This window comes from Falco peregrinus, chromosome 2 (assembly GCF_023634155.1).
Source record: "Falco peregrinus isolate bFalPer1 chromosome 2, bFalPer1.pri, whole genome shotgun sequence".
Taxonomy (NCBI): domain Eukaryota; kingdom Metazoa; phylum Chordata; class Aves; order Falconiformes; family Falconidae; genus Falco; species Falco peregrinus.
The window spans coordinates 7,927,587-7,943,454 of NC_073722.1; the positions used below are offsets into that span (position 1 = coordinate 7,927,587).

General features: G+C 37.7%; 1 protein-coding gene across 5 annotated transcripts in view; it reads right to left on the reverse strand.

Moving 5' to 3' along the window:
• The window catches only part of SCLT1 (sodium channel and clathrin linker 1), a 43,391-nt gene extending 27,630 nt beyond the window's left edge, over positions 1-15,761 (reverse strand). For 2 of the 5 annotated variants that reach the window (XR_008746154.1, XR_008746155.1), the window contains exons 1-9: positions 15,466-15,761; positions 12,296-12,363; positions 11,529-11,581; positions 10,595-10,664; positions 9,477-9,532; positions 8,980-9,112; positions 8,055-8,177; positions 4,868-4,933; positions 2,175-2,245 (exon numbers count right to left, since the gene is read on the reverse strand). Coding sequence is in view for 3 of the 5 variants with exons in the window: in XM_027788342.2 (XP_027644143.2) it covers positions 2,175-2,245; positions 4,868-4,933; positions 8,055-8,177; positions 8,980-9,112; positions 9,477-9,532; positions 10,595-10,664; positions 11,529-11,581; positions 12,296-12,363; positions 15,466-15,499 (674 nt within the window). In the remaining 2 variants the exon portion in view is untranslated. Of the gene's footprint in view, positions 1-2,174; positions 2,246-4,867; positions 4,934-8,054; positions 8,178-8,979; positions 9,113-9,476; positions 9,533-10,594; positions 10,665-11,528; positions 11,582-12,295; positions 12,367-14,865; positions 15,126-15,465 lie in introns of those variants that run through there. The other 3 variants (XM_027788342.2, XM_027788343.2, XM_027788344.2) reach the window with 3 other exon arrangements.
• Positions 15,762-15,868: the final 107 nt, after the last annotated feature.

Below are 15,868 nucleotides of genomic sequence, written 5' to 3' on the forward strand. Positions count from 1 at the left end.
AATTTTGACAGAAGAAAAAAAAAAAAAAGAAGAAACCATGACATCTGCAATTTTGACAAAAGCACTTAACTGGCTGCTCAACCAGAACCTGTATGATTTTAAGGGGTTTTTTGTTTGTTTGCTTAGGGGATTTTTTTGTGGGTGTTTTTTGTTTGGTTGGGTTTTTTAAAGTCAAATCCACTGAGTGTTACAAATACAGTAATAAACTGAATGTTGATGGCATTTATTGAATATCTAACACAGGTTCAGTTAATGCTAATTGCCTTCATACATACTTATTACATGAATCAATGTAAGCATGTCAATTCGAGACCAAAGATTTATAGATGAATGAGGTAACAGTAACTCAATACTAATACCTTCTGGAAGGAAAGAAATTCCAAAGAAGCAGGAATATGAAAATGTTGTTCTTTCTTTTTAAAGAATAGTAGCATGCACAACCAAATTCCAAGTGATGTCTGAGTTTGGAATTACTTTATTTTAGCAAATAACTTGAATATCAGCTTAGCCCTTTGATTGCTTGCCATAGTATTTTCCTCTTCCAAAACACACTATTTTGAAAAAAATAGTTTTTCCATGGAAAAATTCTTGCTAATAAAAATGCGAGGTGCTAAGAAGTCTGCCTCAAAACCACATCTTCGATGATTGAGGTAACTTGGCATTTGTAAGCAGGTTCTTTTCCTAAATTTATTGTACAAAGGAAACATAAAAATAAACATTGTTTAAAACAAAATTCTTCTAGTAAGTAAACCATGACGTACCAAGCAGGGGGTGAAAGCTTAATACTAGAAGCAGCTGATTTTTATTGCTCTAACAGCAAGAAAGTTTAATATAAAAATTTAAAATTAAAAAATTTAAAATTGGTTGTATCCAAACATTCAACAACGACCAATACTTAACGCTAATTAATCTGTTCATTCATTCTAAACCTGTAGATTTTTACTACGGGTATTGCGACACAGTAACTTTAAGATCTACAATTAGTACTCTAGTCACTGCACAGATGCTGAAATCTGAAACACCAGGTCTTTACAGTGATAAACTTTGCATTAAAACAGTTACCAATGGCTCTTCATGTAATATTTTGTATGGGTCTGTGACAGAGGAGAGGGAACGTCTGATGCAGCCATTCTTTCTTGGAGGGATAAAAATCAGCATCAGTACGCACTCAGCCCACCTAGGTTTCTACATACCAGCGTTACCTGCAAAAGCTGCATATGAAACTGAGTGCACGAACACATGTGCATGCAAACACACAGAGCCAGGGCCATCTTAAACTGTTTACATAAAAATGGAAATGGTTTTACCACTGTTGGGGTGATGTTCTTGAAAATCAAAAGGTAATAACTAAAACATCATAGCAGTTCATATTAAATATTTTGATCACGGTATCAAAGGAAATTACAGTAACTAAAAATCAAAGGAAAATTTAATAATGAAACCACAATTTAGAGTGCATCACAAATTTTAAGCTTATTAAACTTGAAAGTTTATCAATCAGTGACTTTTTCTTTGTATAACATTACCTGGAACTTTAAATAAACTTTTTAAAATAATCATTTCCTTTTTATTGTCACTTCACAAATTCACCGTTTACTGAAATGAAATTTATTTTGACCTCAGCCATCACTAATTAAAAGAGTTAACAGATCAGTAAACTGGCATTGAACAGACTTTGGCTGTAAATACAAATAATCTGAAGTTGTGTTGCAGGTATTTTTCTCATTTTCCTTGATATACTTCAGGAATATAATTAACACTTCCCTGACCTCTAACTTTCAAAAAGCCTATGGTTTAGAGCTTTTTATTGAGAAACAGTGAATGGAAGTTTTCTAATGAGTTATTATGTAACTGGATTTTGAGCAAACTGTATTCTAATGGAAATCTATCTTCAGAGTCAATCTTGCTGTGATACCAACACTTTGTTTCTTTTAAATTAAAGGGCAAATGTTCACTATTTCAGGAAACAGCTGAACCAAATAAAACTAAATGGAAATATGCTACCCTAGCACTTATGATGCACACACTTCTAAACAAACGGAATTTACTGAAACCATCATAACTACCACTATCAAGTCAGTTTCCCGTACAAGCAAGGCCCATGATACAGCAGCAGGTTCAAAACAGCTATAGAAAAGATATTTAATAATTTTTTTAAATTGCCTGGTTTATACCTCAGTTGTTTTCGTAGCTGTTCTAGTTCCACGTTCTGTTCTGTTACAGTTTTCAGAAACTGTTGATTGCTCTGCAAAATAAGGAGATATTTAGGAACATGTTCTTTATTGTATTGAAAATGTTACAGATTCAGAATTTTTATTGGGCATTTCTACAGAATATAATATCATACATTAGCTAATAAGGTCTATTTAACACTGTGCCTGGTCTCCCAAGTGCCAAGGTTTATGTAGAGAATTTTACAAAGGCAAGTGCATAGTGATGTTACCTAATTATCCCCCTCTTTCCCCATATTTTGGTAGTATAAGAACTTCCTGAGATGAGAACTGTAATAACTCAGATCTACCATCTGCATTTCCATGTAGTTTAGGTATCTAGAATACCTTGTGACAGTGAATACCACAGTAGACCACATACTGCTGGAAAGAATTAGTTTGTTTAAATCTAAGAAAAAGATGGAGCGATTGCTCCTCCTTCGTTTTTACTATGACTGACACCTCCAGCACTATGGCTTTCTCCTTCAACTGTCTTCTCCTTTCAGAATCATTTTATATTTTTGTCACCCTACTAGTCTTTTCTAGATCTTACATATACCTTACATTGAAATAGTAGAGATGACCACAACTGCAAGCAGCATTCAAGATGCTACTGTACTATGGATTTATGCACAATATATTCCTTACCCACCTCTACCCCCAGTAATTGCCAACATTCTTCTTGCTTTTTTGATTGCTGCTAAAGGATTGTTTTAGACACTTCCTACTTCTAAAATACTTATTCTGAGTGGCAAGTTAATTTCAAGACCATCACAGAGTACCCAAAGCAAAAGCTCCCTCTTGCCCACGTGCATGATTTTGCTTTTATTAATACCAATGAAATGTTAAGCAAAATTCACTCAGATACTCAACATAATCAGATCTTTCTACAAATTTCTGCCATTTACTTCAGTTTTCACTACCTTAAATAGTTTAACATAAGTAGTTAACACTGTTGCCTCAGTACTGAATCTCATTTCCAGAACATTTATAAATATGCTGAACAACTCTAACCTGAGCACACCTAGGAAGCACAGCTGTTTTGCCACAATTAAAAATCTTGACTAATTATTCTGCCTCTTTACTTCCTATTTTTCAGTTTGTTAGTTCAAGAAAAGGCAATGCTTTTTTAGCCCATAACTTTATGCCATTGTTAACAGACCTTGCCAAACGTTTTTTGGATAATGCAAACAAATAATGATCTCTCTCTATCTTAACATCATCCAATTCATCTCTTTCAAAGAGTTCACACACTTGACTGTCTCCTCTTCACACCATTTCTTTCCACTTTTATGCTTTTAGGCATTCAGTGATTCTGTTTGTTTTAAGGTACCTACTACTGATTTGCTTGTAATGGCAGATCAAACAGAGCCAAATCCTCAGCAAAACTGCTTTAAAAGCTCATCATTGTATGTGCTCAAGACTTTTCAGACAGAAACCCTCCACTAACTCTAAAGTATCTGTCCTTAGAGAACAGTTAATCTTGAGACCATCACCGACTACCTGTACTCAGTGCATTATTTTGCTTTTATTAATATTAACTAAATAGCTTGCAAACAGGACAACTGCTTGCAAGACACAATTCTGTAGTATTATGCAATATACTACTACTCAGCACTGGTAAGGGCTCAATTGGAGTATTATGCTGTTACCAGCACCACAGTTCAAGAATGACAGCACAATTGAAAAGAATTTGAAGGTGAGCAAGAAGAATGATTACACATCTTAAAAACATTGTCAAAGAACACGTGAAGACTTAACTTGCTTTGAGCAGAACAGAAAGAGCAGGAAAAGGGAAAAGATAGCAATATAAAAGTTTCCAGTAACAGAGGCACTGTGACAGAATGTAGGAATATTTCCTTCATATCTACATTTCACACAAAATAAACAGGCTTATATTTTAACAGGAGGTCAGATGTGAGGAAAAAAGTTCCAGTGATGAGGACAGAAAAAAATGGACTGTCTAGAGTAGGTTAGGAGTCTTTCTGCACTGCTAGCATCCAACAAACAAATTAAAATAAATTTAAAAAGATCACACAGGAATCATGTCTTTCAGAGAAGCAGCTGCTCAGCCAGAAACTTCACCTTGACTTTTGTATGATATTAAAATTGTTTGTCAATCCTGGATGTCCTAGGTTAAAGCTTAAAGACTAATAAGTCTTATAACCTATGGATATGGGTGAAGCACTAGCAGATGATTAGAGCTCAGAAAAAATCTTGAAAAATTCAATGACAAAGAAGCCAGCAGTGCCAAACTACGAATTGATAAATGCGTGGCAGAGCTAGCCTACATAAGAGGTCATCATTTAAAACCATCTTCACAAAAGAAAAACTTACTTAAGTGTGTGACTCAAGTACACTCACCACATACTAAAATTCTGAGTAAGTAAGCTTACCACTGACTTCTAGAAGAAAGAGCTCACACAATATGAACTCCAAACCACCCTGACCTGGTGTTTGCCGTTCAGGAAAAAAAAGCTATTAGTACTTTTTTCTTCACTGGTCCCTAGAGAAGTTTGCAAATCTGAGTGGCACAATTTTTTTCAAGAATGTATAAAGGTATGTATAAAGGACTTTTTGCTTTTCTTTCATACTTTGAGACTCTAGCAGAGGAAAAAAAAAGTTTACTAGGTCACTGTTCAGAAAGTTTTACTTACCAACTCTATTTTCTCATTGGCTATATGAAGTTGCCGAGTCAACTGTTGAAAGCCAGTCAGTTGATCCTAAAAAAGAGAATTCAGAGCTTCTTATAATCATTGTAATCATAAAGAGCATATAATTAGAGAGTTTCATAGTCAACGAAACATTTTTTTAAAAAATTATACACATTGCAGGAAATTCAGCATGCTTTTGTAGATTTTGATTAGATTGCTATTAGCTGTTGACCTAGCAATCTGGAAGATTAGATTTACTACTGAAATATGTATCTGAATTGCACTTTACAAATTGCCTCCTTCCAAAACTCATACACACTTACTGTCAAAGTATGAAAGCATACATAAGTATTGCCTTTAAAGAGTGACACAGACTATGATGCTACTATTAAGCACAGCAGCAGATGCGTACCCCTCAAGAAAATGCCTGTATGGACACATTTAATTTGCTCTTTGCCACACAGGATGTCTTGTGCCCATACAAGTAATTGTTTGATTAAACTCTTGAGTCCCTGAACATGAACTTTGTCACCCTAGGAAAACTAGCATAACACAGAGAAATCGTCTGCAGCATGCCAAGTGTCTTTAGAGCACAGAGAAGACTCAAGTCCCTAGGCTGGAATATCTACTAATTGCACTGTGTTTATCCGACAGTCTCAAGGCCAAGCATATGCCAAAAACCTACTCTAACAACTCCCTTATTTACTATCTTCAACCCTTACAAGGATATCCTCTCTCATCTTTGCATCCTGTCAATTCTAATTCTAGTTGACCTTACCTAGCTCTATTTACCTCCTATAGCTATTTTCTGCTCCTCCATTAAAAGCAAAACCTAAAATACAAGAGTTTAACTGAGAAGCCATTTTCTGTGGGAGACCAGTAGCATTTAAGCTTAAAAGGCAGCTCAACCTCATTCTTGTTACAGTGGCATTAAAAACCACCAAGAATTTAGGTAACAATGACAAGTGGAATCTGACAGCACTATGTGGCAGTGCATCTGACCTGCTTCCCTGGGCTACTTTACAGCCTCAGGAATCCCTGTTAGGCCCTAGCCTCAGTGTAATGAGTTGGGTGGTTAAGCCTCCCTTGACTGTACTAGCAACTCTTGCACAGCTGAGGTGGGAAACTGCACTGGCTGTACCAGAAACAACCCTTACTTGAGCAACACCACCACCTGCTAGCCTTGGAGCATTCCTTATCTAGACCACAACATCCCTAAAAAGCCTAGGAACACTCTTTATTATGACTCCCAAGTGGTACGGTACCACTGTCAATGGAATTTTGGAAAAGTTCTATTTGTTACTGACTCTGATCACAGCCAGGACAAAAAAATTACCAATGACTAAAGCCAACCATCTCAGAACCTATGATCAGTGGTTCTAAGTGAGGCCCTCCTGCACTGAAATGGGCTGTGAAATCGCCTCCCCTCTGAGCAGGACACCTCTCGGAGGTCACAAACTCCAAGTCTGTGGTACTAGGGAGACCACCGCCAAAAGCTGATGACACTGCCTGGGCTGATTTTCCTGCATTGAGGCTCAACCCTCTGCCCACTGAGAAATGCAAAGGCATTTGATTTGAGTATTTCACTGAGCTTGAGGGGAACTACTTCTATTCCTGGATGTATGAATTGATTTAGTAACTTCATAATAAGTATTACCCTTTTGAATCTATAGTTGAGCCACTTTTATAAGTAAATCCTATTTGATTCACCTTGTAAATGATAAATTAGTCTACGATTATGTGCCACCAAAATCCTATGATCAGCCTTAAACTGTGAATATTCCTTACATCCTTTAGACCTAAACTGCTGACCAAGTCCCACACTAAGGTTGGATCTAGCCATGCCCCAACTCTATAAACTATTTTAATAAAGCAAGGGGGTCCACTCTCAACCTTATGACTCAATGGGAAGGTCTCCCTTACCCTTTTATGTCTTTAATCTCTGTGTAAATCATTCCAGCTTAATTTTAATTTGATGCTTCTTTGTGTAACTTACCCATATAGTAAGTAATAGTGAACCTTGCCATTGAACTTTGGAAACTGCACTCCAACAAATTCCTATTAAAACTGTTTTGTTTATATATTTGATGGTGATTCTTTAAGTGACTTAACTGAAACCACCCTTTCATGACACCCTAAACCCTCCAACAGATACCAATGTTTCTGTATGTTCTACTACGTGTATATCACCAGTAACAATTATTTCTTGTGTTACGTTGTCAAACAGAAGGAACACGAGTAAAAAGCTGGAATTACACATATATAAGAGCCTTCATAACTGTAACTTGAAATAGTTATGAAATTTGACGGAGCAAAAGAGCTATACAGATATTTTTGTTTCTTGGAAGATAGCATACTGCTGAGGTGGACTTCATACCACAAAAGAGCAAAAATCAGTAAATAAAATTCTGTTCCATGAGACCTGTAACTGTGCCCACAGGTCTAGCGTACTTGAAAATGGAAATGTTAAATAATTCATCACATCTCTTTACAGACTTAGAAGTATCTGTAGTGAGGTACACACAGTCATGAAGTTTCTATTAGTTCTTCACACACTGAGCATTGTTATATAGCTCAACAGAGCCAAAGAGCTTTTCTGAACTAGGACCTCCTGAAGGACCTTCCCCAGAAACAGCAGAAGAGAAACAGGCAAACTAGCATTAGAAGAACACTGGTGAACTTTTCATATGTTTATACATGCCTCTATACTAAATTAAAACAGGAAATGGAGAGTACTTTTCCCACTATCCCACTGTAATCTTACACACAAAATTCAGGATTCAAAACATAGGACAAAACAAGAAAGACTTCCACTGTATAATTCAGAAATCTCTAGCAACTTTTCCAGACTTAAATCTACTTAAGATTTCCAACCATGCAATTCAAACGCATTTGTTTATATACGTGTGTTGTACACACATACATATATATCGCACTAAGATGACTCAAATTCAGTGCATTCCTCAGGTTCCTGTCCATATATTTTAAACTTTTCCAATTATAACAGTGCATTTATCTGATGAATCAGTGACCACACCTGACTACTCAACCTTAGATAACTACTATGGAAAATAATTAACAGCACTGGTAGAACCCCCCCCAAGTTCAGTTTCACTACACACAGACTCAGAATCTCATCTCTATAATATAGAAAGACATTCCAAAATTAACAAAAACAAACAAAAATTACTTTCTGTTTTTGCCTTTCTGCCACATGAATCTGCGTTTCAGTCATGCGTTCCTGGTACTGCTGCTGGAGTCGATCACGCTCTTGTAATACAGTCTGCCAGAGCTCTATTGCTTGTTCTTTTTCCTAAGAAACAGCATAAAAGCTTGTGTAAAACAGTTTATCATAGCACATTTACCTTCACCTCTCGTTCTCTAAAAAGAGAGGTTTTAACTTTTATTTTGAAGAAACACCATTTTCTGTACCTTTCTCTGCACACATTACAACCACGCAGACAAAACTACAAATTCAGATGCAGAAAAAGAGATGCTTAAAAGTTCAAATTCCACCTACAAGTGAACTTGAAGTTTAACAGATTTTTTTTTTTTTTTTTTACAGCTCAAACTTTTACAGTTATTTACTGTGGGCCTACAGTATATGTAATATTCAAACACAAAAATTCAGCTGTCATTAACATCAGCTTAATCATATACAATAGGATTGATACATCATTGTAATATGCTCAACCAAATCTGCTTATCTTTTCAGATTTAAATATTATTTTCTATATCACACATATACTTGCTTCCTCATATCATATTACAATGTTTTTGATTAATTGAACAAAGTTTCTGTAGTAGCTTGTTTTATTAAAGTATTGCATTGATTTCCTGGTCAGGAATTCAACATAAATATCAAGTCAACTAGGAAAAATTACAGGCACAAAATAATATTAAAACCTTCTTACATGAACCTAGGAAAGAAGTACCTTCAGGTCTTTAAGTTGAAAGTACATGTTTCTTTAGCTACAGAAAGTCAAGAGGGACTCAAAATAGTCTCGAGGAACTCTGAACAAATGCATTCTGAATGAAGAAGTAAAACAGCTTCCCTTAATCTAACAAGGCACAGCAACAGAAATAAAACAGTACAAATGTTGCATCTCACATACTTGATTCGTAAGTTGTAGTTGCTCTTGAAGGTTTCTCACTATGCGTTCATCTGCAGGAATATCAGTTCCCAGAGGCATGAAAGGAAGAGCCTCCAGTTGCTTCTCAAAAGCGTCTTTCAACTCTGCATGCAGCCTGACATTCAAAGGATTAAGTTGAGCAAAGTATTAAACAGGGATATTTTTAAAAAACTGAAGTATACCATACCTTCAATCTGTACATACTATTTACTTTGAATTCGTATTTAAATCTATTAAGTTATATTGTATAAGTGCAAGAGTTTGAAATAGTTTAATATCTAGGTCCTTTAGAGATATGGTTAAATCTAAAGCTGGTACTGTAATCTATACTAAGCACTTAAAGACTAACATTAAGCTCGTGACTATGAAATCTTCAACTATTAAGTAGATACAAAAGATTTCAAGGGGCCAGAAAAAAAGCTTTTCAAGGTTTAGAAATAAAGAAAAAACAGCAGTGACAGGGCAGTGTAATTATTTACCTTTCATTTTCCTTGGTGACTTGTTCAAATTTTAGCCTCATATCACTCATTTGTACCTAACACAAAAACATGCAAGAGTAAGCACTCATTGAAGCGACACAAGCTTTGGTAATTCTTTCATCTTTTAATCCTGACTGATACTGTAAAATATGGACAATTTAACGCAGCATAATACACTAAATGAAAGTCCTGTTATACCTCAGCATTCAGAGGTTATTATGAGCATTAAACTTTTCAGAATTCATATTGCTCTTACAGGTTGATTCTTAATTAAGTTATTATAGGGATACAGTGTTAACTCATCTTTTATGCAGTAAGCATTTGAGAAAATAGTTTAGGAATTAGTCGAGGAGAAGCTTCAGTTACATGAGTCAGACAGACTGGTTCGTTAACTAACCAGTGCAACAAAACCATAGTGCTTCTATTGCCTTCTGAAATCGGCCAAGCTTGAAAACTTTATTTGCCAAATCTTTATGAGGGACAGATCAAACAAATCAGGTGCATCAAACCAAGACTAGAGTACAACATTTGCATGTAAATCACAAGTAAAAATTGCTTTCTGTACGCCACAGGTTTTTATTATTAAACATATAAGTTTGAGGTTTAATGATCATATGAAGCACTAACAGGTTTCATTTTTCTGCGATTGAAAGGAGAACAGTCCCCCTCCACCTCCATGAAAAAACACATTTAAAGACTTATTTGAATCTGAAGAATTATTGAGAATGAAAAACGCTGTGGCTATCTGCACCTACAGGAGTGAGCTGGACTGCATAGCCAAGATCAGACCTGTGAGGAAAGAGGGAAACAGCTGCCTCGCCTGATTGTCACCTAGGAAAATACCTGCAACCATATCAGAACACCTAAAGAAATAAACCATGTGTGTTTCATTTCACAACACTATTCCAAACTCACAGTACTCTGTGCAAATTGGACAATCTCCCAATCTGGTCATAGAACGAACGCTCTCCATTCATCCACTTGAGGCAGACTGCAGTCCTGCAAGTTTGTGAAGCATGATGCAGGCACACTTTCCTTTATTGAGAAAACTAATGGCCTAGATTTCAAGACTATATTCTTAGTATTTTGTAGTATTGATATGTTAGAAACATCCATACCTGATAAAGCTGCAGCTGTTCCCTCATTTCTTCCAAGTGTTTATCATACTCTGTGATTAGAGTTGACAAGCTAAAGTTGAAAAACAGGCTTAGAAAAAGTTTTGTAAATGCTGAAACATTGTTCTGATAATTAAAAAATTCTTATCTGGAGAAAACAGAAGTGACTGTTTCTTTCCGAGATCGACATTCGTCAGAATTAAATGAATAAATCCAATTACTAAAGTACAATCACTAACAGTAGATTTCCTGTTTAACAGGACTAGAACATGGGACATGACTGTTGTATGTGAAAACAGTGAGAAGTCGAGTCTTTAATCGTTTGGGATTCTATATATGAATGCTTATTTGTAAAGTGGCCTGTAAGACAATATAAAATAATGTATTTCTAATTATATACTTCTTCCTTCCTAGTATTTTTGTAATTCATAGTAATTCTCTGAAAGTCCTATATTAGCCTAGAGTGATAATGCCTTAAAAGCTAACAAGAAAATATAGGTTATTTTCATAACAGGGAGTAACAAAGATTATTAAGCAATTAATAGGCAACTGCCAGTTATAGATTGTCAAATAAGTGATTTTAAAAACATCACCTGACCTCAACAGACAGTTCTTACCTGTAACACTGCAGTCTTACCTGCACTTTTACTACCTTAAAATTTACACCAGATAATTCCTCCATTAATCTCTCATCCTTTATTTTACAGATTGAGGAAGAAGAGTCATATATGTAATTCACTGAATAAACAGAATATTATCTAAAACCAACTGCTACAGGAACGCTTTTAGAGACTCCATTCCTCTACTTGTAAGTTCTCAGAGCTGTAAGCACGTGACATCGGACCAGGTTTACCTGGATATTCACACTTCAAAAAGTGCAAGATTATTTGTTTCAGATAGTTTGTAGTATTTCTACTTATCACTTGGAATCAGTTACCTTCGGTCCATCATCCTGGATCCTGATATACCGTCACCACCAGCAGTCTTTTTCTGTAATGGTATACTTTACATATCAGTATTTGCATGTGAATGCATATAGTTTTAGATCATTACCTGTTGTTCTGTCTGTTCTGTAATCATACACAACATCCCACATGATCACTTTCAGATTCACATTCAAAAACCCTCGAGTGCTGGCCCAATTTAAAAAAAAGTATCTACACCGCTCCCCCCCCCCCCGCCCCCGAGATGCTCTGATATAAACCATAATTGCATCTGATGGGGAATCAGCTCAATCTTAAAAGAACAATCATAAGTTTGTCTAAGTGCTAAGTTCATTTCAGTACATCTCAGCATCAAGGAAGTGCCGATGCCCTAGCTTCTGCAAAGACTTTCAGACAGGCTTATGGTACCCGCCACAAAAAGTTATGTGGACACAAGACCAATCTCTTAGAGTAAGATTAGTCTAAAAAAGTGAAAAAGGATAATAAAGTAGAAGAAATCTAGTATTCTTTCAGGGATGTGTTCCCCTGCACATGATAAGCTTTTGAAGGTGTACCAAAAATACCACAATTCACCATTATGACAATTTCATTCTGCTGTTGCTCCTTGGAAAAACATTATGCAACTCTATAGAGTTGTGTGAAGGACGCAAAGCAAGGCCAGGCCACACTGAAGCTGGCTGTACTCTATGCATGCAAAGACATTTGTTGCAAAAACCTCATCACAAAATTTGTTACTACTTCCATCCATGAGTTCACCTACCTGCTCAGCAGTAGCTCTTGAAATCTCATCTGTTTCATGCTGTCCATGTGTCATATTTGGCCTCTGATCTGAAAAATACAAAGTTTGAGAATCACAGTTACAACACAGGCCATTATTTACATAAACCTGACTAGCAGTCAGAAATACGTTTAATCATGTTGTGCTTTGGAGGTACACAATGCACTTCATAAAATTCTTCTATTTAGCACAATTATTTTAATGAAATTAGGAATTGAAAAAGCCTACAAAGTCTGTGCAATAATAATGTATTCCATGTCTTTCATATGTCTTTTTTTTTTTTAAATAAAAATTTAAAATGAAGTTTCTGCCTAGAAAACCCACAAACACACACACATCTTAATGATTTGCAAGGTTTAAGTGCACCAAATCACACTGCGTGTCCAATTCAGTCAGCTGGATGTTTGACAATTAATCTGTTATTAGGAACTCAAACCTACAGTTCTCAATACATTTTCAACAAATTTAGGTCAAGAGAGGTTCACTGATAAATGGATCTGAGCACTCAAGTATATTCAGAAGAAACCCAAACAAGAAAGAAAAAACGCAGTCTGTCAGTATCTGCTTTTTCTGAAAAAAAGCAAAGGATAATGAGATTTCACACTGCTGAGCTGGGAACATCAACTAAGGCATCACTCCATCTAACTTTGCCTATTGGAATTTCAGAGACTACTTGTATTACAAACAAAAGCAGCAGCACAAGGTTGGAAGGGAGAAATAACCACTCTTTCCACTTGTTCATGGAGTGGTTTTGATCTAACAAAATCAGAGCGTAACCAGCCAGTCAAAAGAGGCGATGATCCTGCTGTATTCAGTGTCAGCGCAGCCTCACCTCAAGCACTGTGTGCAGCTCTAGGCCCTGCAGTTTAAGAAAAATGTCAAAGTCCTTGAATGCATCCAGAGGAGGGCAACAAAGCTGGTGACAGGGCTGAGAGGCATGTCCTAGGAGGAGTGGCTGAGGACTCTGGGAATTTCTCGTTTGGAGAGGAGGCAGCTGAGGGGCGACCTCATTGCTCTCTGCAGCTTCCCGAGGAGGGGAATGGGAGAGTGAGGGGCTGATCTCTTCTCCCTGGTATCAGTGATAGGACACATAGGAATGGTTCAAAGCTACACCAGTGGAGGTTTAGACTGGCCATAAGGATGCAGGTTTTTTTTTAATGAGAGGGTGGTCAAACACTGGAACAGGCTTCCTAGAGACATGGTCAATGCCCCAGGCTTGTCACTGCTTAAAAGACATACAGACAATGCCCTTAACATACTTGAACCTTTGGTCAGCCCTCAACTGGTCAGGCAGTTGGACTGGTTGGTCATCGTAGGTCCCTTCCAACTGAAATATTCTATTTTATTTTATAAGAATCTGGGTGACACCTTTGTAACTGGAATGGGCGAAGAGAAAGAAAAAGTAACAAGAATATAAGAAGGTAATGCATACATTTTGATTTAAAACAGGTTCTTGTTTATTTTTCTAGATATACACCCCATGGTTCTTTTCCTGGTTCTAATATTCTAAAGCAGGATACAGGAAAAAGAGAGGACAGAAAGGAGGTAATAGTAAAAGGATGCCAAGGAACAGGAAGGGGAAAGTATCTGCCCTCACCAGCCAAAGCAGTCTACAAACATGAAAGGCCATAGGCGCAAAAGGGGACAATCTTAAACACCCCCTACAGATGTACTCATCTTCAATGGTACATTCAATGGTAATGGTGGAATTAAACACATTCTGGCAAAAGCTCTATATATTTAGTAGCTTATCACAAAAATATTCAATAGAACGGATTTATCATTTGTAGGACTCGCTGCCGATACTTCAAAATGCATTTAGGTAAAACTCAACTTAACCGATCAGTGCCAGGGACAAGTATTTCATCCTGAGAACCTTCTTAAACAGCTACATATTTAACACACATATTTATTCTACTACATTAAATATAATAGTGCTTAAAGAATCTCTTTTTATGTGTATAACACATACAGCATTTCAGAATTTCAATTTCACACTCATGATGCAAGAGAAACATCAGTCCATGTATCAGACAAAGCAGGCCTCAAATAAGTCTCAGCTGGCATGCAAGCAGACTTCAAATTTGTCACCTGGCCCCTTTCAAAATGTATGCAGTTTTTTAAAGAGAGAATTCAACTCATTGACAGAAAAGGCAACTCTTATCACTTCACAGTTAGTTTAGTCCGACCTCTATTTAGAGCCTAAAGATTGTATCAAGTAAGAAGCCACACCTAGCCAAATTAAATACATATAGAAAAGCAAAATACCAATATTTGAAAATCCATGATTTGTTCATATCATAGTATAACAGACACTCATGCAAAGCTCAATAAAGGCAGGGGCTTTTGAAACCACATTGCCTCTGTTGGCTCAGACACAGGCTTTTCAGCTACTAAGGTCCCTGGAACCAAGAGCTGGTCTTTCACCTTTGGCCACCCAAAGCTATTATCATACAAAACTTTGTCCCGATTGATATTTTGCCATAGCACTTGATGCACTGTGATTGTGCCCTACTTCCTGCTGTGCTATCAAGTTTTCCCACAACACTTACCAGCGCCAGGCACAGTTCTTGCGCCAACACATCAACCCATTCCCTATTTATAGGAATACAAACTGTGCACAAGCAATTTTTGCCAGCATTTTGCATCGAAGTAATTAAAGTGTACTCTGATTCAGTCGTATTAGGCTTACACTAAAATTATCAAAATTGTAAAAAAAAAGCACATAAATAGAAATATTGATTTTAGTCTGTAAAGTAGATTTCATGAGCAACAGGCTTTTTCTGCCTTTCAGGTCTAAGCAGAACACAGGAAATACAGCAGCATCTGTAATCAGAGAAGAACCACTGTCACAAAGAAATATCGATGTTTCTGGCCATTACCCTCATTAGCAGCTTTTAATTATTAGGCTTCAGTTAACTAACAAAATAGTTTTGATGCTGTTACTGTACCAAACACTGCAACAGCCGCCGAAAAAAAATCTTAATCGCTACAACCGTAAGCTAAAGGGTTTTTACCCTCAGCCCAAACCCGCCCCAGCCCCGAGAGGCAGCACCCAGACCCGGGCTCCTCAGCCCCGTCCCTCAGACGGCGCCGGGCCAGCACCGGCGGCGGGCGGGCAGCCCAGGGAACCGACCCAGCACAGCCCTCACCTGGCTCTCCCCCACCGCCGGGCTCCGTGGCCATATTTCTAGCGAAGAGCTTCACCACCGCCGCCGCGATTTCCCCCTCAAGGAAAGTCTACAAGAAGCCGAGGAAAACCTGCCTATCACAGCCGCTCACCGCCCCCGGCGCCCAGCGGGGCCCGCCTGGCGAGGGAAGACGAGACCGTTCGGGAACGAGACGGAGGCGGGAACTTGCAGCCGGCAGGAACACGAGCCCCTCACCCAGCAGCTCGCACTTCCTCTGTTAAGTAAAGCCGCGGCTGGGTGGGGACTGTAATCGCACCCTCCCCTTCCCCTCAGCTCGGCGCGGCGCGGTAACCCTGCCGCCGCCTGACAGGGAGGGACGCGGCCCGAGCGGCGGCCCCCGCTAACGACACCCTCGCGCCTCAGC